This window comes from Pseudochaenichthys georgianus, chromosome 3, assembly GCF_902827115.2.
Source record: "Pseudochaenichthys georgianus chromosome 3, fPseGeo1.2, whole genome shotgun sequence".
Classification (NCBI taxonomy): domain Eukaryota; kingdom Metazoa; phylum Chordata; class Actinopteri; order Perciformes; family Channichthyidae; genus Pseudochaenichthys; species Pseudochaenichthys georgianus.
The window spans coordinates 39417493-39441331 of record NC_047505.1 but is presented as its reverse complement, the minus strand read 5'-3'; the positions used below and the strand labels follow the sequence as shown (position 1 = coordinate 39441331).

General features: G+C 40.7%; 4 protein-coding genes across 6 annotated transcripts in view; 3 read left to right on the top strand and 1 right to left on the bottom strand.

The window, feature by feature from the left end:
* cenpn (centromere protein N) overlaps positions 1-787 on the top strand; it is a 2055-nt gene extending 1268 nt beyond the window's left edge. The window contains exon 6 of the mRNA XM_071202699.1: positions 230-787. Coding sequence (XP_071058800.1) covers positions 230-351 — 122 coding nt within the window. The 3' untranslated portion in view covers positions 352-787. The remainder of the gene's footprint in view (positions 1-229) is intronic.
* An 808-nt stretch (positions 788-1595) lies between these two features.
* atmin (ATM interactor) lies at positions 1596-10373 on the top strand. The gene is made up of 4 exons (XM_034074782.1): positions 1596-1934; positions 5158-5283; positions 6283-6482; positions 6589-10373. Exons 1-4 carry the CDS (start codon positions 1704-1706, stop codon positions 8330-8332), a joined length of 2301 nt encoding a protein of 766 aa, XP_033930673.1. The 5' UTR covers positions 1596-1703; the 3' UTR covers positions 8333-10373.
* A 371-nt stretch (positions 10374-10744) lies between these two features.
* c3h16orf46 (chromosome 3 C16orf46 homolog) lies at positions 10745-13163 on the bottom strand. Of its 3 annotated transcripts, none has more exons than XM_034074793.1 (3): positions 12968-13163; positions 12642-12870; positions 10745-12266 (listed from the first exon to the last, which is right to left on the bottom strand). In XM_034074793.1, the coding sequence occupies exons 1-3, from the start codon at positions 13042-13044 to the stop codon at positions 11412-11414; spliced, it is 1161 nt and encodes a 386-aa protein (XP_033930684.1). In that variant the 5' UTR covers positions 13045-13163; the 3' UTR covers positions 10745-11411. The 3 variants fall into 3 exon arrangements, with proteins under 3 accessions (XP_033930684.1, XP_033930693.1, XP_033930702.1); XM_034074802.1 differs by having other exon boundaries at positions 12642-12865; XM_034074811.1 differs by having other exon boundaries at positions 12642-12790.
* A 447-nt stretch (positions 13164-13610) lies between these two features.
* Positions 13611-18829, top strand: LOC117439055 (protein phosphatase 1 regulatory subunit 3E). The gene has a single exon (XM_034074771.2). It carries the CDS (start codon positions 13887-13889, stop codon positions 14808-14810), a length of 924 nt encoding a protein of 307 aa, XP_033930662.1. The 5' UTR covers positions 13611-13886; the 3' UTR covers positions 14811-18829.
* The last annotated feature ends 5010 nt before the right edge of the window (positions 18830-23839 follow it).

The following is a 23839-nucleotide window of genomic DNA, read 5'->3' as shown; positions in this document are numbered from 1 at the left end:
TTTAGAAAGGAAATTATACTAGAATTTTTAAAATAAAAAACTATTAAATGTTTCATAATTCTGCAATTTCCATAAATGACCACATGAGGGCACATAAATACAAGTTTAATTATCCCCTCTGTAATGCTCTTGTGACATTATCTATCATGAATATTTTGGTCGGTGCATTCAAAGTGTTTTTCTTAAATCAATCAAAAACAATTGACGGTCATTTTGATTTTTTTCACAGGAATTGCATCCACCCCAGTCACACCTCTGCTTTCATCTATACCCCTAAAAGGAAAGAATTATTTTGTCATCACAGACAATGGACCTGATCCTTCCTCACAAATGCGCCAAACACAGAACTGATGGGCGACAGGGGCCGTTTCTCAATGTCGAGTATACCTGCTGCAGAGCCACTAGTTCAAGTATACTATGTCATTGAGTGGCGCCGAAGGACTGTTTTTAAATGCATGTTAAATGCCCAGCATTCGGCGCCACTCGATGACGTAGTATACTTGAAATAGTGGCTCTGCAGCAGGTTTACTCGACATTGAGAAACGGCCAGGAACTTGATCTGGTCAACCCAGGGTTTGCTTTTATTGTTCTATCCTCAATCTCCTTGTTCAAGAGCCACTGCCCCTCCAAAATCTGTATCAATTAATGTACCTTTATTACCCAGTTGCAAATATCTTATTAGTTGACGATCGATAATTGGCTTTTTTTTTTTTCTTCTTTTTTTTAGTGCAAGAATGTTATTTCTATGAAATATATGTCCCAAATTGAATATAAAGCTGTAACATTGTTTTGTGGAGTATCGGCTTGTGAGATTGAACTTTAGTATTCACGCTCCTCATAATTTGGCGTTTACAGTCGATGTTACAGGGTTTATTTAAGCTCCATTGTCTCAGCACAACATTTTTAAAGGATACGGTCAAACTTTTTTCAGGTTTGTCTTGAAACTACTTGCATTCCCATATGTGCATAGAACAGTTACTGGAGTGTCCTGTGCAAGCTGGCCACAGAGAGATTATTCTCATCACAACTATACTGATCAAAATACCCAACGCTCAAAAGATTTAGCCATGTCAATTGAGTATTTTCCAAAGTTACAGTCTATGTTGTCAATAGCCCCCCATGTTTAACCCACAATGACCCCTCCTTTTGTTATACAGTAGATCTGTGATACCTCCCTGTAACAATACAATGAAAACAGGCTGTTATAATAACCATCAGTTATCTTTGGTTCCTCTGTAGAGCTAGGCTATGGAATTGCTAAACTGGATTCTATTTTTTATTTTGTTGTGCTATCAGCTACAACCTACAAAAGTCGGTTTGATTTAAACAATTTCTAGAAAATGTCTGTGTGAGCTCAAACTATATTATACCAACAGTTTTGGTTGAAAAAGGAGTTACAGCTGCTTGAAGAAATGCCGTTTTAGTGCTTCAAACATAGCGTGTAAGGTACATCAATACTACAGTGCATTAGTCATAAACATATTAAAGGAGTCAGCCACATTAGAAAACTTTAGTTTGATGGTTTACTTGTTTCTTGTAAAACGGAAGCACGTAATTAAACCGGTTGTGACGTAAGATCAGCTGGTTCAGTCGTGCGTGGAGTGTTGCAGCCTTTCAGGCAAAGCTGAGGGAAGACATGCCAATGTTAATTAAATGCTGCTGCTGGAGGTCTCAGCAGAAAACAAACGTGTCAACATAGAAACATGGCTGCTTCTGCGACGAGCAGGGCGAATAACAGAGGCAACGCCACTAAAGACAGTCCGAGATGCCATGAAGAGTCTCTGTCGCAGTCACGGGAAATAATTAAACCTACCATCACGGAGCTGACCAAAGAAGTGAGGACGAACATCCTCTGCACCGTGGAAGGATGTGGCAAGATTCTCCCCAACACACCTGCATTGAACATGCATCTTGTTAAGTCACACAGGATAAAGGTAAACCCTTAACTAAACCTGGTTAGTGCTTAACGTTAGCCTTTCGCTTAACGGCAATGCTAGCTTAGCTAACTCATTCTCGTGAAAACGCTGTCAACAAACAGGAAAACGCAAGTCATCAACAACAAGTTCATTTAAGCTGACGTGACGAACGATAGTGATGCGTGTTGAACACGAAGCCATGGTTAAACGTTTGGTAAATGTTGACTTATTCCTATGTGAGTGAATCTCCATGACAGTTGCATTTAGGGAGCTAGCTTCATGGTAAGTAGCTAACGTATGTCATCAATTAATGATTAGGGTCGCGTGTCATGGTTGGTGCTGAATTTACCATCTCAACATGTTTTATACAGCTAAGATTACATCTTAACACCTTCAACTAATGGACCGTTTGTAGTTTTGCGGAGGATATTATTGGTTTGGCTAACGATAGGGTGTAAAGGGAAATCTCTTTAGGGAGTCTCTCTACATTTCAAAATATGATCACAGGACAGTATACATAATTCTTCCAATACTTAAAGGGGACCTATCATGCTAAATGCACTTTTGTACGTATTTTATACATGAATATGTGTTCCAGGGAACTCACCAAGTGTCAGAAAACACAACCCTCTCTATTTTTCTCCATACCCAAATCTCTAAAAAAGGGGCTGCAACGGATCTGATACAGACTGATCCAGATTTGAACACTGTCCTGACGTCAGGACGGTGGCGCTACGGCTATTGGTCAATTCTCCACCTATCAGGGAATGAGAGGTTGGGCCATGGCCGGCCATTGCTGCTCGAAAGCGCTGGAGACGCTGTAGTACACTACATATGCCAGGCCTGTAAATGGCGCTGTAGTCTGCAACAAAAGCAGCGAAGAAGACTTCCCTTGTATGGTTGCCATGGTTGCCCTTCTGTTTATTCTCCGCTCTGGCTCTTTTTCTCCCTCCCAGAGGAAAGCGTTTGCACCTCGTGCTTTAAAACAAATGAATAATGACTATATAATCATATGTAAGGCATAATGTGCAGCGACGCGGTCATTAACCCTCTGGAGTCGGCGCGTCCACCGACTCCAGAGGGTTAAAGGGGGCGTGGTGCAGTGGGTTTAGTGTTGGTGTTCGGATCAGGGGGTCACAGGTTCAAACCCCACTGCAGTCAGCATGTCATTGTATCCCTGGGCAAGACACTTCACCCCAAATTGCTCCTGTGGGGATTGCCCACAGTATTGTGTAAGTCGCTTTGGATAAAAGCGTCTAACAAGTGACATGTAATTATGGGGAAAAGAACACTGACAGGCTGATCAGGAGCCCGACCTTCATGCCGATCTAGATCCCTCCGCTTCGCGCCGGCCTCCTGATCAGCCTGTCGGTGTTCTTTTCCCCATAATGACCGCGGTGCTGCACATTATCCCGCTTATTACATGGCCACATTCTCAACAAAGTAACGACATGACTCCCAATATTAATTGAAATGCTTTTATGGATTTAGAAAATGATTTTATTGATTTAAAAAATAGTTGTATGTATTGAGAAAAATAGTCCGTTGTTACTGTTTGAACTAACGTAGCAATGGCAGGAACTGCTTCGATAGTGTTTTTGAGGAGCTTTTTGAAAACATTGTTGCTTGGTTTAAAAGTAGCACAATTCATTATGTCAAACCTTGGAAAGTATCTAGATATCCCTGCCCTAATGCCAAAAGTAACTGCCAACTCCCCTCTCCTGCAGGGGGGCGTGGTCAGTTGCAGCTCACAGAATCAGCCCCCTGCAAAAACATGGCTGGAAAGAGCGAAATGAGGCATGGCTAAAATGCAGGATCTGTTTGGTATTTTGAAAAAAAAAAAAAAATGTATATACTTTATATAGGTATGGCCCTATATATGTTTCAAATATAGCATGATAGGTCCACTGACATCCAAGTGGAGGAAGTCGATGCATTTTGACCAAAGTCTACTTTTGACCCTGGCCCTTTTGTCCTCACTGACCATGGCTTTTCGTGGGAGGCAGTCATTCACCGTTTCCCCTCCATGAATGAAGTTCTTTTCTTGAAAAGGCTACATTTTGTCCTGAATTAGACTAAGCCCTTTGTAGGTGAAAACGATCGTTTGAATTAGATCTCAGAAGTAGTTACTCTTGCTAAGCTGAAAAAGTGTGTTTTTTAAATGCCTGATTTGTGTTTTTGACAAAACATTTGAGGTACTATCTGTAGCTCTACTCAGTAGAGTCTACTGCATCACAAGACAGAAGTAATGTATATCATCTGATCATTACTCCTAGTTCTTACTGGCCATGAACACTAATACATTTCATACCAACTCATTCACTCAGCCCAGTTTGGATACCTTTCCTAAGTTTAATGCGCCCGCTTCGTGCTTGGCTATGGGCCTTTTCATCTATATCACCTACTTTGGCAGCAAGGAGAAGCAGAATTACACTATTACTCTGACTTGCCACCATATTAAAATGTCTCCCAGAAATAAGAAAGGACCAAGGCTATAGCCACATAAATGGCTGTGTGTTGACCCCTTAGTATCAGAGCAGTGCATTTCAACCAGTTTTAGACCACATCCAGCTACTGACTAATGACTAATAATATATTGACATGACTCAGGCGTAAGCCTATATGACCAGATGATGTAGATGAAGTCAACTAAACACAACCTGAACACAACATCTGTTTATACTAACTCCTTATGACAAACAAAATGGATTCAGCTTTAGCTGTTCTGTTCCCTTCAGTGTTAAAGCCGATCGAGGTCACCTTGACCACCTTGACCAGTGTTTGATCGCGTGATGGGTTTTGTCTGATTCCCCCATGCAATTTATAATCAGTGTTGGTGCTTTTCTCTGTAATGAGTAAGATTTGCTTGTCTTTTCTACAATGATGTACAATATGGTAACATCTGCCTTGGGACAGGAATCAGTTACATCCCATACTGCCAAGCTCATTAGTTTCTTTGTCAGTTATGTAAAGCAGAGCCTAGATTTCTTCAAAAGAAACAGTACTGTCTTTCACAGTAAACTTGTTAGGTTGCCATCTTAAAACTTTGCTCAACCCTTAGAATAACACATAGGCATTGTAGTGCTATTTGATGGTTGATTGTATTTATGGTAATCACATAATTCATTGAGCTGTGCAACGCTCACTGTAAGTCATGATGATTAAGAGCATGATATAAACATCCAAAAAAAAATCTGACTTTCCTCTCTCTTTTGTCTTTCACCGACTTTGTCACCCTCAGGATGGTCTTATCAATCCTACGGTCAGAAAAGACATGAAGGGCTCTCAGAAGCTCTACTGCTGTCCAATTGAGGGTTGTCCCAGGGGGCCGAACAGACCCTTCTCCCAGTTCTCCCTGGTGAAACAAGTAAGCCTCTCCAAGGATCTGTTATCCTGTCCATGCAAGTAATATAGCAAAATGATGAGGTTTCAGTTATGAGGTAATAGCTCCCAATGTTTCACTTGGTACCAGCGGTCATAACAAAGAAACTAATATTAATAACTTAGTACATTAACTGAAGCACTTATGTTACTTACTACTTCTACTTTATATGATGTCTGAGAGAAATAGTGTAAACTCGACTACATTGGTCTGACAGCCTTAGTAACTTTGCTAATTCTAATTCTAATCAATCATATTATTACTTTATCTTATTAAGCTACCCTGCAGTACAACATTAAATAAGCTTTACAGCTTTCAACAATTAAGGGATAGTAATTGCATCTACAATTGTAATATAGAAATATATATATATATATATATATATATATATATATATATATATATATATATATATATATATATATATATATATATATATATATATATATAATACTGAAATAGAGTATTCTGCTTAATGAGTACTCTTCCTTCCGGTAATTGAATTATATTTTGATTTTAAATGCAGGATTTAAACCAGTAACCATGCCAGTAACACATGCTATGCTTTTTCTCACACTGGTATAACTACTTAGTAAAATATCTGTATAATTTTTTCACTGATCGGTACCAAATATGTTACACATGTACATTTTACAGGATCAAATTAGTACTGCTAAAGTATATATATATATATATATATATATATATATATACCCCCAAATACTTTTCTACTGCCATGTGTTGATCAACAACAACAAGCTGTTAGCATTATTTATCAGCGTACCTCATATCCTCTTAGATATTTAACCAATCGCTCATTGCTGAGACCAACTGTTACTTACTGTTCAAATCAAGTCACCTTCAAGATTAAACAATAAGATAAGAGGTACTTTATTGATCCCAAATTGGGACATTTTAGTTTAAAAAAAAACAAAAACAATTGTATGCAATGAATTTCTTGCTCATGTATCCGTTTCATTGTAGCACTTCATGAAGATGCATGCAGAGAAGAAACACAAGTGTTTTAAATGCAACAACGGCTACAGCACTGAGTGGGACCTCAAGAGGCACATAGAAGACTGTGGGAAGACATACCACTGTACCTGTGGCTGCCCCTATGCTAGCCGAGCTGCTCTCCTCTCCCACATCTACAGGACAGGACACGAGATCCCTACAGAACACAGGCATGTACCTGCATGGCTCAGACTGATTTATATTGAAACCATTGAAATAGATATGGCTAAATATTAATTTGGCTCGCTTTCTCTCTTCTATTGTCCTACTTTACAGAATTCCTCCAGTAAAAAAGCGAAAGATGGAGAAACTGTTAGGTGGCTCTGAAAAGGTAAAGATAAACGAGTCGACCTGTCGGATCATGTCAGTGAGTCAAGAGCTGACAGACACTGCTCTTTCTTCTCACACAACCATCCATATCCAGGACTCTGGGAATCAGAGCTCAAACCCCCGTAAGAGCCTTCAGAAGATGCTCCTCCCAAAGCCCAAGATGGCGCTGGTCAGTGTTCCTGTGATGCACCTGGCCCACCTGCCTGTCCTCCTTCCATCTGCAGAAGGGGGGACTCTGAGGTCTGTCATGCTGGCAGTGGACAGCCATGGCTCCGTCCGCACCCTTCACCTTCTGTCACATCCCCAAATTGATACAAAGAGTCTGTGTTTCAAAAATAGCATGCCTACGTGCCGCTCCATCCTTGGGCCCATCAGCACAGGGGTACAGGTCAGTCTGGACCTTGCAGATGACTCAGCTAGCCTGGCAGGACATCGAGGAAGAAGCACCTCCACCAACATTCAGACGGACAAGTCATACTTGTCGAAAATGCCAACAGGAGTAGGGGTTGGTGAGGGCCTGGCTTTGTGCTCTGTGGGTGAGTCCTCGGTGTCGTCCTGCTCCCAAACAGACATCAGCGTGAGTGCCCAAGTCCTCCTGCCAGTCAGCGTGGAAACACAGACATTCCCCCCCCGAGCCAGAGCCACTTCTTCTATTGCGGCTCAGACGGATAGCCAGTGCACGAGTCAAATTCCCTCCTCTTCCTCCTCCTCCTCTTCCTCCTCCTCCTCCTCCTCTCTGCCCCCATACAAAACCAGGCAGACGCAGACATATGTTTTTGTGCCACAGCCAGAGGAGAAGGTGCAGGACCAGGCCATCCTGTGCTCCGACCTATTCGACAGCGTCTCCACTCAGACCGCTCTGGAGATGGACGACACCCTCAATGCTGCGGGAGGTGGTATGTGTTTCGGGGTGCAGACTGATGAGCTCAACTCAAACAACATGGCAGATAACCAGACCCAAACAATGACCTTGTTAAATGACCTAGAAAATATTCTGTCAGACAGCATGTCAGGCCACCAGGTGCTCTCAGTGGCCTCTGCAGGCTGTGGAGCAGGTCTGGGATCTGTTCAGGAGCAACACACTGGCATTGACTTTGACTTTGAAGAGTTTCTTAATGCTGTGCACATCCAGACCCAGACAGAGGAGAGTGAGCTGGGAGGACTGGGTGGGGACATGCCGCTGGAGTCTCTGGACATCCAGACCCAGACTGACTTCCTCCTGATGGATGAGCTGGACCAAAGTGAGGGACCAAGTCGGACCCAGGCCAGTGACCTGGAGCTATTTGATACTCAAACTCAGACTGACCTCAATTTCCTGTTGAACGCCGGAAGCCACATGCCCCTGAGCAGCATCTTACGACATTCAAGCTTTTCCATGAGCACTGAGTCTTCAGATACAGAAACACAGACAGATATCCCTTCATTTGCAACGGGTCTCTCTGCTCCGACTCCTCTGAGTCAGGGTGAGCAGGCCCGGCTGCTGAACAGCACAGAGACTCAGACTGTGACCAGCCAGTCAGACAGCCTGGGAAACCTCTTCCTAACTAGCAACGAAACACAAACCGTCATGGATGACTTCTTGTCTGCAGACCTGGCGTGGAATATGGAGTCTCATTTCAGCTCCGTGGAAACCCAGACATGTGAGGAGCTCTGTGCTCTCCTGCAGAACCCGGAGAAACCCAACAGCTGAAGCCCTCTTAGTGAAGCTGCTCCTGCAGTACAGGTCTCTCATGCCGTTCTGTTCCTGTGAGAGGAATCAGTCCTAGCAGTTAGCAGTCTGCGGAAATGTCTTTGAACATTCCACTGGAGACATCTTGTCCAGAGCCTTTCCAGGTGTACATCCTCACAGCTCTCCTGCACTTTATTAGCTCAATGGGCATGATTTGATAGCTCCTGTGACCGTTTACATATTTATTTGCACATTAAGTAACATATTGTTTGTGTCTTCTCTTAAATGCCAGTTTACTTCTATGTTTATCTGATTTTCACTCTGGTCTTACTTGCCATTTAAAAATGACAGATTTCATCAATGTTAGATCTGCACTAAAAAGGGATAACATCTTTAGCTGTGGGTGACTGTCAAGAAAACTGGCGTATACAAAGGTTATGACAGCATTCTGATGCGCATTTACTGCATGAAAACAATTTCGTCTCAGCTGTACAGCAAACAACATTTTGCATTGAGTTACGTACATGTTTTGAAATGTGCATGAAGCCTTTACTTGGTCAGCACAGTAACATCATATATCTATTCTCAGCTTGCTCCCTTGTTGATCGTGGTTCATTAGTGGCAGCAAGACTATAACATCTGAATAACATCCTGTGAGCTTTACAGCCAGTGGAAAACTTGACTAGCTTTATGTTTTCCAAAACAAAACCCCATTAAACCTTTAACAGTGAACAAAGCATCGCTAAAAGCTGTTAAGAGGCATCTCTGAAACACAGCATTACTCATGCAGATGTGGCACAAGTGAAAAGTAATTGTTTGTCTTATTGTTGCACACTTTTCATTGAAATGTGATTGAAGTTTGATGTTGTGTAAACACTTTTGTGTGTATGGGCCTCTATAGCTCAGCAGTCTCTTCAAATCAGTAAGCAGACTAAGCGGTCGGTGTCTTTGACTTATTCATTAGCTAGCTGTAAGAGTGTACAGTAGCAGTGCTGTGTTACTGTACAGAAACACATGGGGGATTAGAGCAAGGATTAGCTCAGAGCTGTTGTGTGTATCCACAACCTGATTTTGACTGAAAATAACCTTGTTGAATATATTCCATCATCAGATGTTCAACCCTTAACAATCAGAACAGTATTTTAATGTATTGCTATTTGTTTCTATTATTCTGAATGTTTTGATTTGATTGTATTGTTGCACTAAGTTACCTCACTAAACACAGGCACCAGACTGTGTTGTACATGGGAAACATGCTATAGGCCTTGATTATTTGTTCATTTTGTTATGTTGGTGCCTTAACCAAAGTACTAACTTTAGTTCTGTTACATACGTTGTGCTGCTTCAAAGTCATTTATTATTAATGCTACTTGTTTTGGAAAAGTATCCAACTCAAAACGTCATAATCCTATAATTCTGTTCCTTTGCATGTTTAACCTATTCTATGTTGGCATTTTCATCCTGTCTGCATGAAATATCGGACTGTCCCCAGTCTTTCTCCATGGTTTCAATGGAAAGATTTATGGGTTGTCACTTGAAAATAATGCAGCATTTAATTTAACATAATTTGTTCAAGACCACTTGACTCCTTTTTGGAAGGGTTGTTAATGCTTTGTTAGATTTAAACTGAAGAATGTACAGAATGTACACTGCCCAAGGTAAACATGCTCTATTTGTTGCACACACCAAACGGTTCTAGGATCATTTCCCTGTGTTAATAACGATTTGTACCCTATGCTACATTTCAATATTTCTTGTATTGAGTTAAATACTACTTGTTCGTGGTTCCTGAATGCAAATACAGCATTACAGCTGCTCCCTGCTGGTTTAGTGGCACAGGGGAATGCCTTGCTTTAATACAGATCTCTGTTGAAGCCTCGTCAGTCTCAAGTGTCTGTTACAGTGCTTTATTTTTTTCTCTGCATGCAGATATTTTCCCAGCACAAAATATTTGTCTAAGCGGAATTGACGTTTATGTTGCCTATATGTGTAGTGCTAGTAGTTGCCTTGATTCATTGTTGATGCTACACTACAGATGTTCTAAATAAACTGCTGGAAAGTGTACGTTGTGCTACTTATGACTTTTTTTATAGGACAAAAGTGGAAGAAGAAAAAACATTGCACTCAACCAGGATCAGTACAAAGGTTTCTCACACACGCATATCACTCGGCTTGCTTATCGAAATGTTCTCCTTTTTTTTAAGTGAAAAAAAAAAGAAACATTTGACAAGTTTCCCTATACTTAACTGAAATGTAATGTCTTTTCTCCGTGATGCAGTTTCCTCTCGAGTCCTGGCTTGTGCTGGATATCGCAACTCCTTACAAATGTTTGGAGTAACCATTTTATTTTTGCATGCACATTCAGGTAAGACAAGAGTGTGGTCTAGTAAGTTACACCGCTGGTCTTTTGTTTATATAAATACCACAAGCGGATCGTGGATAATTTTTTATTTAACAGGGCAGCTATACAAAGGGGTAGTAAAAAAAACAAAGTAACAGGATCATCCCAGTTGTAAATCATGTGGCAGTAATTGGCTGTCCTTTGGAGACCAACAGTACATTATGATCCCAGCATATAGTGCAGCACTGATGACCCTTGTATTACATTTACATAACCCATATTCCATCCACAATTACCAGGAAGCCTAACACACTGGCTGATATACAACTAAAGTTGTCTACAATTACATTTGATTGAGCACATGCAGTTTGGCAACAGGTTATATCTTTATCTCTAGTTTTGACCTATGTGGCGGAGGTTTAAATAGTAGAAAGTGTGAAGCAGACGCACAGCCATGTTTCTTATGAGGTAGTTACTATACATCCATGGGTAGTTACACAGTTGCTAGGTAACTAGAACAGCTTAATGAGCACTTGTGGGATTTGTTCATGACAAAATAAAGGTCTAAGGCAATTAAACAGCCTAACATGTAAATGCTAACTTGACACTCATCGGTATTGATAGTATGTTGTACCGCATTCTCTGCAGTTGTATGTCTCATACCAAATGTTGATGTTAACATTGTATGTGGTGGTGAGGCTAAGACATGATGCACGTTAGATCAAATCGGTTTTTACTTGAGTAATCCTGAGTTGCACATTACATACACACAGTCTTGCCGGTGTGCATATGGGCGTGTGCGCCTGCAGTGCCAGGGTGGAGGGCCTGAGTGAGGCTCTTTCCCATTGAGTAGCTGTGCACTGTGTCAGGTTTGGAAGACACTGGTACTTGATACCTCCTGGGGACAGAGACACTCACAGAAGAGAACAAGTGGGGTTTTTGCTGACATGTCCGGTACTTGGTGGTCAGTGCTGCAGAGTTAGCAGGAAGCTCAGGGTTAGCAATACGGTCCACTCTTGATCCACTTTTCTTATCAAACATCGTTAAGTTTTCTTCCGGGATTTCTCCTTCTGGAGCCTTCCTTCCACTGCAGGGCTGGCCTGTGACTTTTAGAGGATTCTGATGTGATATAATTGGTGGTAAAAATGTGAAGTTTTTAATGGGAACCACCATGTTGTTTGGCCTATGTCTGTGTCTTTGAGGCTTAGTGTGCTTGTTCTCTGAGTATCTGGAGGGTAGGTGGTGATGCTGCAGGGTCTCTCTGAGCATCCCTTCCTTTTTTGTCTTCTCTTTGTGTAATAAATTAGACATGGGGCCTTGCATTGCACTGGGGACAGGCCAATCTGAGGCGTCTTTCTGCAGAGCTGCAGCAGCAGGGTTAATCCAGTATTCCGTCGGCTGCTTTAGTGACACGGCCTTCTTAAAGCTGTCATGCAGGCCCTCTTCAGACTCACAGTGTTGCTCTGCAATGCTGGCTGGGCTGTCTGCTTTAGGGGTTGTTGGGTCAACATGCAAGGGGGTCAGGGTCTCAGCCTCCTTAGGCTTCGGTTTCTTGTATATCTTCTGATTCAAAAGTATGCAGCTCAGTGGAGCAACTCTGGCCCAACCATGAACCTGTTGTCAAATTAAATATAATGTTAATATAAAAACAACAGTTGTGATATGTTTAAACTGAAAACCGACAAAGATTGCTAAGTCAAATTTAAAAGTAAGGTAGTGGAAATTATACTACTGACAACATTTCTCTGTGTTGAAAATCAACAGACACTGGAATGGAATGGCTACCATACATATAGAGATTTCGATTTAAGAACAATTTGGAATAGTTTAATTTAATAAACGTTTATACAATAGTTATTCTGATTTTAACATCATGTTGACTTCTGTGTTAGCAAACACTTACTTATGATCAACATACACTGTAATATAATTCACAAAATCAGATTAAGGCAGGGAGTAGAAAAAGGTTTGCAGTAATAAGATACGTACAGCTTCTTCCCAACCAGGGTAACAATGATACTCATGGGGCTCCAGTTCGTTCATGAAGACCTCCTCACTCAAATCTAGAAGCGCATCAGCATGTCTCCTTTGTGGTGTCTGCTCCCCCACTGCGTCCCCCTGTGTTGAAAGCTCCTTGTCTGATCCATTCACAGATGAGTTATCCACTTCATTTAAAGTCGACATTATAGTTAACTCGTGCTTCATGGTGAAATCTAGACTGAGAGAAACAAATATACCAGAATAACAGGAAAGAGCTGGCTCAGGCTACATTTAGATGTTACACTTATACTTATTTTGTTTTAAACTTCACTCACCAAAAGGAAGACATCTGTAGTCCCATTAAACGCATTAAACGGATTTGTACAAGTATTCTCATAGCAGAAAGCAGCATTCACAGATAACTATCGTGGTGATCTGTCTTTCCGGTCCACAGAGTTTTCCCAAACACAAGTGCAGAGACTCTGAATGCCATTACAGACGAGCTGCAACGACGTCGTCATAGCAACCCGTAGAGGCAGCACGGGGGAGATGTGACGTAGAGAAAAGGGGAGGGCTCCGCTCCCCTTTCAGGTCAATTATTACTTCCCTGGTAAGCCAAACATATTCAGTTACACTGTTATACAGTACAATATATATTATAGTAAAACATAAGAAAATTGAGACATATGTTAGGAGGCTGCTCATGATAAATGTGATTAATTATTATTATGAATGAGCCGAACCGTCCTCACACAGAACATGCCAACATTCAATAAAATGTGATAAAAGACAGTTATTTTGTATTTTCTGTCATTATTTGGGTCTCTCGTGTAGTCGTGTTACAATTTGAAAAGAAGGAAGTTACTGGCTTGTGAAGGAGGAAACGTTAAATTGCAACGTTCACTTCTGCACGTAGAGCAATAGACGTCACCCAGGCTCACGTCACTTGAGAGAGAACCCCACATGATGTGAGGGACGCTGCCGATGGGAAATTATTCTCTTTTTTTGTATTATTTATTTTCAATCCATAACAAGCGATGGCATATATTCCTCACAACCTTAAAATACAAGATCTGAGTTAGAATCGCACTTTGTTGGTGCACGCGCAGCCACGGCTTGGTTTATTGGTCCAGAGCAGCACAGTGTCGACCTCTGACGCAGCCGGAGCACCTATCCGCGAGGGCTCCATCTCTCCTCGCCAGTCTTTTTCATCACGACCACTTCGGATCTGCAGTGCATAATCTGCTGTGTTTTATGGAAGCGGACTCTCTGCATCCTGTCGTGGTCATGCTGCCCCCAAAGAACTGCCTTCCCAGGAACTACAGCTGCATAGCCGGACTGTTCGGAAGCCTGGCAGCGGCAAACTCGAGGCTTGATGATGGGGAAGATTTTGACATGATAAACGATAACTGTGAATCTACCGATAGCCCCGTGGTGGAAGAGAGACCCCGGGGAAGAGAGATCTGCCTGAAGCCTCCACAGAGTCCAAATCTGCGTCGGAGATGCAAGTCTCTGCCCACACCCACAGAGAGGGCCAAGTTAGAGATCTCCCGCAGCAGGAGTCCAACCAGTCAGAAAAGGGTTCGGTTCGCCGACTCCCTGGGCTTGGAGCTCATTTCAGTCAAGCATTTCGATGATACAGATGAGCCAAATGTGCCTGAGCGCATTTTGGCCACATTATCCAAAGGACACCTGCACCTTACTCATTTGGACACAAAATTCCCACGTACTCCTGCGCAGCCTGTATTCATGGAGTTGCAATTCACCAACCCAGGCACACTACCTGAGTTTGAGCTGAGAGTGAGGGAGGTGAAAGTCTTGTTAGAGACAGTGGAGACAGATGAATACAACCTTTCCGGGGTTGTGCGCGTGTTAAACATGGCTTTTGAAAAGAGCGTCTCTTTGAGGTATTCCCTTAACAACTGGATAACATTTATGGACAGCCTGGCTTCCTACGTACCAAACTCAACCAACGGTGACACCGATAAGTTCCGTTTCAAGATCGTCATGCCTACTTACCTTGACAACGGAGGCACGTTTCAGTTTGCAATTAAATACTGCGTCGGAGGGAAAGAGTTCTGGGACAATAATAATGGGATCAACTACAAAGTGAGGCGTCACCGACTCAAGATGTCCCCGCCGCGAGAATGGGAGAATGGATGGATTCATTTTATTTGAGCTTTGTCGTCTTAAGTGGCACACTGCGTGCGTAATTTGCGCGTAACTGATCCCTGGAAACCTTAAGTATGACTGTGGCTTTTTATAAATGTTTTTTTTTCTGCCATTGCCAGCTACATGCTGCGACCATCGCTGTGACACTCAACATTCTACCACAATAATTCAAATATTTGTCCCACTGCGTTAACAGATCGAGTGGCGAATACTACAGCATAAGCCTTTGATAGGTGCCTGGTTAGGGATGCTCTTTGATCATTTGCCTTGATGTCAGGGCTCTCTTTACAGCTTGGTGCCCTTTGGGAGGGCATGTTCACGTTATGTAATATAGAAACACGTGCCACGGAAAAACGTGCCAGGAAATGCCGACTATAGGCATCACAGTCCCTGTTAGGTGAAGCTGTTAAATGGTTGGGGGCACGGAGCTGTTTGAATTAGTTTGCTTTGCATGCTTGCGTGCGTGCATTCATATTGGCTTGATGGGAAGCAGAAAGCATGGCATCTTGGCTGATATGGATGCCAAGATAACCTAGTGCATATTCATCCAGCATTCTCCTGCAGGCTGGGAGAAACACACCCACATTGTCTTACTTGACAGACAGAAAGAAGTGGCAGGTTGTTTTATTAAAACATTCAATGTATGATTTCCCACTGTCATGCCATGGAAAAATGCCTTATTTTAAGCCATGATTTGGGAAGTTGTGCATTGAATATTGTACAGTATTCTCTTCATCAGGCTTGAAAGCATTAGATTACATTTTAAATAAGGCCCTTTGGGAATCAGTCTGTGTCCAGGCTTTCGATCCAGGGACACCATACTTAGTCATAAACCAGCAGCATTTGCATCTATCCCAGACCCATTTTATATTTTTGCTGAATAACTGTTTTGCTAAATTTGAAAATCAAGAAACCCTTACCAAAGTTCAAGACTATGAAAACGTTTTATTTAATGATTAAACCATGAAACATATTCCATCAAATCATAAACGCTGTGTTTATAAAGGATGAAATGCAGTTATCCCATGCTGTATTGTGATCAGAATTAACAACTTGAGTGTGGTTTTTGTACCACCAAAGAAAATAAATGTAGTAGCAATGGTTGCAAAGTAAAATGTACCTCATTACTAGCAGACCTTTTCTCTTCTATTTCAGGTAGACCGTTTTTAAAACAGATGTTATTTTCACAGGAATTATTTTACAAATTTATTGCAAATTTGCAGAATCAAAACACAATGTGTAATCATTTCTAATGTTCTTTATCGTACTGTGTAACTCTGTTTTCTTAGAGCACTGTTGTTTATAGACAAAAGCTATTTCACGGATGACTGTATTTACAGGGCTTTAAAGGTACTCGATAATATCCTCATTCCCCACTGTGCAAGAATAGAGCTGCTCCTTAAACCCCAAATATTTTGAACCTACTGAGCCTGATATTTCCATCCTTAGATGGCAAACTGTAATCAAATTACTTCATTTCCAAACCATATGCATGGATTGATGTTAAACAACCAGTCTGATATCTCCATACAACAGCAGTCATACGTTTTTTTTTATCGGGTAATCTTCCAAACTTTCTTCCCGACCATTTCTGATAATGTACTCTGTGGCAAACAGGCTATAATATGTCAATATTCATCATGCTGATTTTGAGGTGTATGATATTATTTATGTTTTATTGTAGAAACTTGATTTCAGTTCAGCAAGAGAAACAACAGATGGGATGTTTTTAATTCCAGTGCTCTGACTTTAATCTGAACAACACTTCTGTGTCCTGTGTTTACATCATCTTGGCATCAGAAGGAAGCTTTCCTTTAATGAGGCCATCCTGTTGGGATGGGGATAAAGACTCTTCCTGTAACCACTTACTTTTTGGAGCAGTTCCACTGTGTTTCCATCAGTATTGTTTGTCTATAAATCCAACACGGTTTCTGAAGCTATACCTGTTGTTGTTAGAATTGTTTTGCCAAAGTGAGAGGTGGCCAGCACTCAGTTCATATTTGCTTTCTCTACTTTTATCACATCTAGACCTGCTTTTTATTTATTTCAATACACTGTGGATATAAAGATCTGGCCACGGCAGAGCTTACTGTGTGCTATGTTTTTTAATCAGTCAGTATTTGCATATTGTCTGCTTTGGCCTATGTAAACTTTGTTCAAGCCTTGATGCTGTGCAACACCAGAAAGCATTAACTATCCAGTCTGACGTGGGTACTGAGATGCATCAATACCAATTAATCACTGCCAAAGCAGATTGTGTTTTTTAGGTTTTAACGTTGGGTTTGAACAAGTCCTGACAATATTTGCTCGGTCAATTAGTTTGAGATTACTTGACATAAATGACTGTCGGAATATGATCCTTTCTCCATTTTTTATCCCATGTGACTCTCTGGTTAAAGTTTCCAAAAGTTTGGAAACTGTAAGATAGCAGTGTCCAGTTTTAGGCTGGTTACTCCAACACGGCTGTTGTTATTGGTGCATCCCTACCATAAAGAAAACGAACGGCTTCTGGTCTAATTCGATGTTCACCTCAATGTCAACGTAACATTTTGCATCCGATCTCACTGATATTTAAATATGTATGTAAATGTGTTAATGTTTCATATTGAATGTCTTCCTGTTACTATTCTATGTTGTGTGTATTTTGAAGCATTATGAAAGCAGTATTGAGGGAAGCGAGAGGTAAAAGTCTGTGAAGTTGGAAAATAATATATTATGTGCCCAACCAAATTCCCAAAGCACACTTACTATTAGATTTAATTATCAAACCTTTATTAAATATAAGTTAAAATAAGGCTGCTTGTAATATTGGTTATACCAATCAATGCAATAATTTGTCTCCAAAGAACGTTGTGAGAAAGGTATTGCAGAATTTCCCTAAAATAGGTACCAAAATGTGAGCAGTGTATCTGAATGAAATGAGTACTTCGGAAACCCATGTGCACAAATATGGGCGTGCAATGCCTTATTACAAATGTTACTAAGAGACATGAAGGAAGATGGAAGAATGCAAGTTTGTGGAGAAATAATGTGATTTCTAACGGGTGGAAACATGTGCACTGTAGACATGACAAAGGGACACATATGTGCAAGAAAGGGAAAGCAAGATGCACTTTGATAGTGATACGTTTTGTCATGAATGACGTATGATTGTAGCTGACACTGAGCAGACTTTGGCAAAGCAGGTCCAATGCACTTTGAGTGGGAACAAGGAAAGGATTACGGCTGAACGTCACTGTACATTGTAAATGACATATTCTCCATGCATAGCTACTAACCAAGATGTTTTTCCTTTCTTCTGCTATTTTCTCTCACTGTGAAAAGCCTCAATCACGTCTGTTGTATGTATAGCCATTGTATGACATAGAATGTATTTCAGTGAGTTTTGTTTTGTGTATTCTATGCAACCACTTCTGTTTGTAACACCTCAGTCATCGGACTGTGTTCATCATATTGTGAGCTGTCTTTTATTTTGTCTCTTGCAGTGAACTTTGTTATTAACCATGTTTGCATGAACAACTGTGACATACATTTATGTACATGTAATGCTTAGTTTTCTAATGCAACCTATATTTTGTTAAAACAATGGTTGATAAAGACATTTGTGATGGAAACAATTACTCTGCCAGGACTCGAAACTATCAAAAATGTTATCTCAATACCTAACCTTTATAATCCTTCTATCCTAATTGTATTGCTTAATGGTAATCAATCAATAAATCACATCTCTTAGAATCTAGAGAAACTCCACTGTATTTATTATAATAATTTAAATAAGATATTAGAGTGCATGTGTTATAATGTGTGTTCCCGAGGTGTCGGACTTAGATCAGCTGAGCGTCTCAGCTGCTGCTGGCGCCCATTCATAAAGCAGCACACTGCAGAGGGCTGCAGCCATCGCCATTGTTGTCATGGCTGTGGAGATGCCCTTGAATTGATCACAGTCCGACACCACGCCCCCTTTCTGTTGTTGGAATGGGAGGGGTTGAAGCAAGAGAGCTGAGAAAATGTGCAATACACAGCATGTATAAGATGGGAAATAACACCATTTATTTGACCTTTTTGTTGTTGTTGTATTCCTACCATATAAATATAAGTATGCCCTCATGGCTCAAAGAGTAAGTGCATATATTTAACTTTAGACAGACTTAATGCAGCTGTGTGTTTAGCTTTACTTTAATCAGTTGTTAGTAGTCTTTTAATCATATATTAGATCTGAACATTTTAAAAATATCCCCGCACTTCAACATCTTAGATGCTCAACCGATGCATTGAGTATATCCTCTAAGATTCATAGCTTATTTGTGTTTTCTTTTATTTCAATTTATTTCAGTGTTAGTGGTCCAAATAATATACATATTATTAATATAGCAAAATACAATAATTTTGCAATCTCTTTACTAAAGCTCTAAAGCTCTCTCTAAATAGCGAAGGCCATTCTCATATAATAAATATTTAGCCAACTGGCAGGCAATTAGATAAAGCCACAGCATAGAGCACATCGACAAAGACTCCAATTCTTTCATTAACTGAATGATATGGCTGATAATGGCACAGTGATTAAATGCGATCTTGACTGATGGAAAGTGAAGCGAGGTTTTGTATGTGGAACACAACAAACATGCATTTACAGCCTATCCACTTATTGGAACTCAATGGATATGTGCTGCATTTGAAGCGTATCCTTGCATGTGTGGCAGGTGTAGTTGTTTAGGTGTTGTATTTGGGAGCTTATGTGTTAGGAAACACAATCCTGCCTATTCTTCATGTTAACCTAAAGCAGTGATGATGAGTGATGTGTTGACCCCCAGTCAGAGGAAGTTCAGTTCAACATTGTTTACCTATAGTTCTGTTGAAGGCATCCTGACTGTTTGTAGCTGCTCTGTATAGTGCTTTCAGAAACCAGCTTTGTGAATCCATGAGGCCGGTCAATACAAATCTGCTGTGAGATCCCAATTTAATTCTAAACTTAGAGCTACTCATCAGTTAGCTTCAAGCACAACATGAACTAAATCCCCATAAAGAGAGATTAAAATACCCGCTCTCAGTGAGTGGTGAAGCAGGGAATCAAGATATTCACGGTTGGCTTTTCCTGCAACGTGGTTCATTTATCTTCTGTGGATTAATTTCACTTATACTTAGAAACATTTAACTTTCATTTGATCTCCTTTCTATATATTTGACTTGTTGGTCGAGTGTGAATCCAGTCAGTCAATATACAAAGGCAAGTGTTTTGTGTGCTTGCCTGAGTAAAAAAAAGCCGTGGTAATTAGGAAACATTGTCATGCTGTGTAACAACAGCTGCTTTTGTAATGTGATGATGACGTTTTGATTGTTCTCTCCCTCCGGGGTCTGGCTTTATTAAACTGCAACCACAGAGCCATGTTCTCCACACCTGCGTAGCTTCTCATCCTAAGTGTGTCCTACAGCTCTAATAATGTGGTCAAGTCGTCGTAACACAAATAGGTCTCATGATTTCTAGTTTGAAAACTGAATGTGGGGCATTTAGAGAAATGCTGTGACATGACATTAATCCTGACTCAGCAGATGCCATGTAGAGCTACAGCATAGGGAACAGTCCTAACCTCATCTCAGTGAGCACTGGATCTGAATAATTAATTAGCTAAAAGGTCTTGACAACTTTGGAAAAGTAATGTTGTTGTTTTTAATTGTCTACGTAGACAGCCCACCAAAATGTCTTCCTTTTTCATTTCACTGCAGCTTCTTCTTTTACATCCATCGTCTTTATTCCCCTCAGGGTGAAGCAACCATTATGTCGCTTTCCCCAAAACCTGTTAAAACTGAACTTTCAAAGGACAGTTTCCTTCATACACGCACCTTCACTCTTTCACAAAAAGGTGGAAATCACGTAGGCAGGAGTCAGACTGAATCTTTGTCAAACAGCCTGCTCTCACCTTTCCTTTCTTTCCCTCTTTACAGCACAATTCTTATCTCCTTCTCCCACTGACTCCTTACTTTATTTTCATCTTCAAAATATATTTTAGAATTGTCTGTGTTTATTGCCATATATAATATTTATATTTGTGTTGAGGTACTTCATCCCATACATGATTATGGTGCTGCTACTGTACCTAACAGCGATGCATTTTCTTGATTTGTGCTGGAATTATTAGATTTTTTTTATGAAAGCCAAAGGGAGCTCAAATATTCACACGCGAAAGTGTCTCATGAAATATCCAAAGACTGCAGAGCGTGTTGTTGTTTTTAGAGTTTTATAACGATTCACTGAGAGATAGAGGATCATGAAATGTTGATGAAGGTGGAAACCCAAGTTGCATCAGGAACTGCAGCGAACTGAAGAAGATGCAGGTTTAGCTTTTGTCCCATTCATGTGAAACTATTAGTAGGTCAACAGAAAGCTAGAGAGAAACATAAGCACACATACAGATAACCAAACCATCCTATTACATTGGGCGTATCTTTATCAGCGGGGTCTTTCCGGACATGGAGCTCTCAGTGGAAGTATGCCAACACACCATCTTTAGACATGGTAAAGAAAACAGGTTAGGGAGGAAATGCTTTCCCAACAAAACAATGGCTATGTGCCAAGGCTGCATACCAAAGTTAGTCAGATAAACCTAATGTGATTTATAACTTCCTCGGAGTCACAAATAGTTGACCCATGCCATGGGTTACAGATGTCCTTTTTTGAATGTTGCTGCAATGCCTGGAAAAGGCACAGAAAACTGCAATGATACTTTTCCCTAAAACAGCTATATTGCCAATATGTGCATTAACCCAATCAGATTGAATGTGAAATCAATCTGACTTTGAAATGTATTTCCTAGATCTGAAGCTCCCCTCAGCTTTATAGCAAGATTTAGCTCATTGTTTTGCTCTCCAGCCGGACATTTTACTGTTTTGGTTCACTGTCACCACTCGGTGTAGTTTTTAACTGCTGTCGAAAGCTGTTCTTAACGAAAAAGCTCTTTAAAAAAAGCATGTACATTACATGTTCAGCACCAAACAGACAACGTTAGCGACTAGCTGGTAAATATTTGTCAGTTAGAGACAGAGAGGTTTCCCTCAAGAGTTGATAGAGATTGAATATGAAGCTAAACTGGATAAGTGAGCATCACTTGTTTACATAAATGTCAACATACTTACTCTTTAAGCATTACATTACATTACATGTCACTTGTTAGATGCTTTTATCCAAAGCGACTTACACACATTCAGTACTGTGGACAATCCCCACAGGAGCAATTTGGGGTGAAGTGTCTTGCCCAGGGACACAACGACATGCTGACTGCAGTGACTCGTACTTTCTATCCCCTGATTCGAAGTCCAGCACACTATCCACTGAGCCACAGCCGCCCTCGCATTTACTATTATATCATTTATGGTATAATCTAAGTTCACCTGCTGATGTTTAACCTGCAATAGCAGTCATGCTATCCACCTAGCTATTCCCAATTCAATATGCATGAAATGGTATACGCCTGATATTGCAAAACTGAAATGTAGTTGAAAGTATCTTGAGAAGCAGTTATCTTGTCCTGTGTGTGATGTGAATACAAAGAGCTGTAGAGGCGGTTCTGTCCACCTTTAATAACTCTGTCCTGCTCATCTCGTGACCTCAGGTCTACCAAGCCTCCTGTAATAAAACCCCAAAGTTCTGTTTCATAAGAATACAGCGGGAGATATTGCTCTGAATAAAACAAAAGGATTAGATAAGCAATTCCTTTCTTATTTAGAATTTTGAATCTCTTTCTGTTCCTCCATTCTCTTCATTATTTCCATTTTCCATGCTTTCTTCTCAACGCTCTCCAATAATGAAATGGTTCTTATTCCGTTCTGTTCATTACATACTTCTCCTTTCCCCTCTCAACTCACTGACCTCTTTGCTCTCACTGTCCTTCTGGATGTATCTGATATTCAAAGCAATGAGCATTCTGACAGCAGAAACGTGCTTTTCTTGCAGTGGCACCAGTGAAGAACACTGGGCCAGAGGCACACTCTTAAATAATCCACACATCCAGATGGTTTCCACCCTCTCGTGAGCTTTGCATCATGTCAGTCTGACCTAAGATGGATAAACAGAAGACGTCTCGTTGACAAACGGGTAGAAAGACCATCTTAGTCGGCTATGGAGACTTAAATAAAAAGCTCACACACCAGTACATTCACTCCCATGCTGAAGGACGAGATAATCAGTGGAACATCAAGCATCATCAGTTCCCAGCTGACAGGTTCGTCACTGCCGCTCTAAAAAATGGCCTGTCTGTCACGCCAAAATCGGTAATGAATTGGGGACATTTGAAGAACTTTCTCCTCAGACAAAACTGTTGGGACGCAACGCAAAATATGGTAAATGTTTTAAAGCCATAGTGCTAAAGAGAGTAAATATAGCTTCCTATCAGTTGACTGTATATATATATATATATATATATATATATACTACATAAACTACATGGTTAATTTTTGGAAATACAAAAGCCTTACTTTTTGTTGTTATTGTTGAACTTCTTATATGCTGTAATTGCAGTGTCCTGGTAAGGCCTTCCACATTAATCTGGCTGCAGGAATGTGTTCCTGTCTAGGCACACATGCCTGATGTTGGAAACTGAGGTTGAGCGATAAGTCCTGGCCCGTAGTCTGTGTTCATGTTCATTTCAAAGGTGTTGGATAGGGTTGAGGTCAGGACTGAGGTGTAGAATACTATTCCCTATATAGTATTAATATTTCCCTCAGTTGGATCTTAGGGGCATAACCATGAGAAACAGCCACAGACCAAAACTATGCAGACAGGGGTGGAAGGTTGTGGTTGAATGTTGAATGTAAGGGAGGGGAGCGGTAGTATTGGGCTTACTTGATTGGATAATAGGAAGGATTTGCTTCTTGGAGTTTAGGAATAAATAAATAAATGAAAGTACAGGATCCAACTTGTGTACCTAAGATGTGTCATGAATGGGAAATAGAGCAGAGTAAATGAAAAAGTCCTGACTGAACTTTCTGGAAGCTTTATAGAATATTAGAACGTCAGAGTGTAAGCTCTGTGCTGGTTTGTTAGG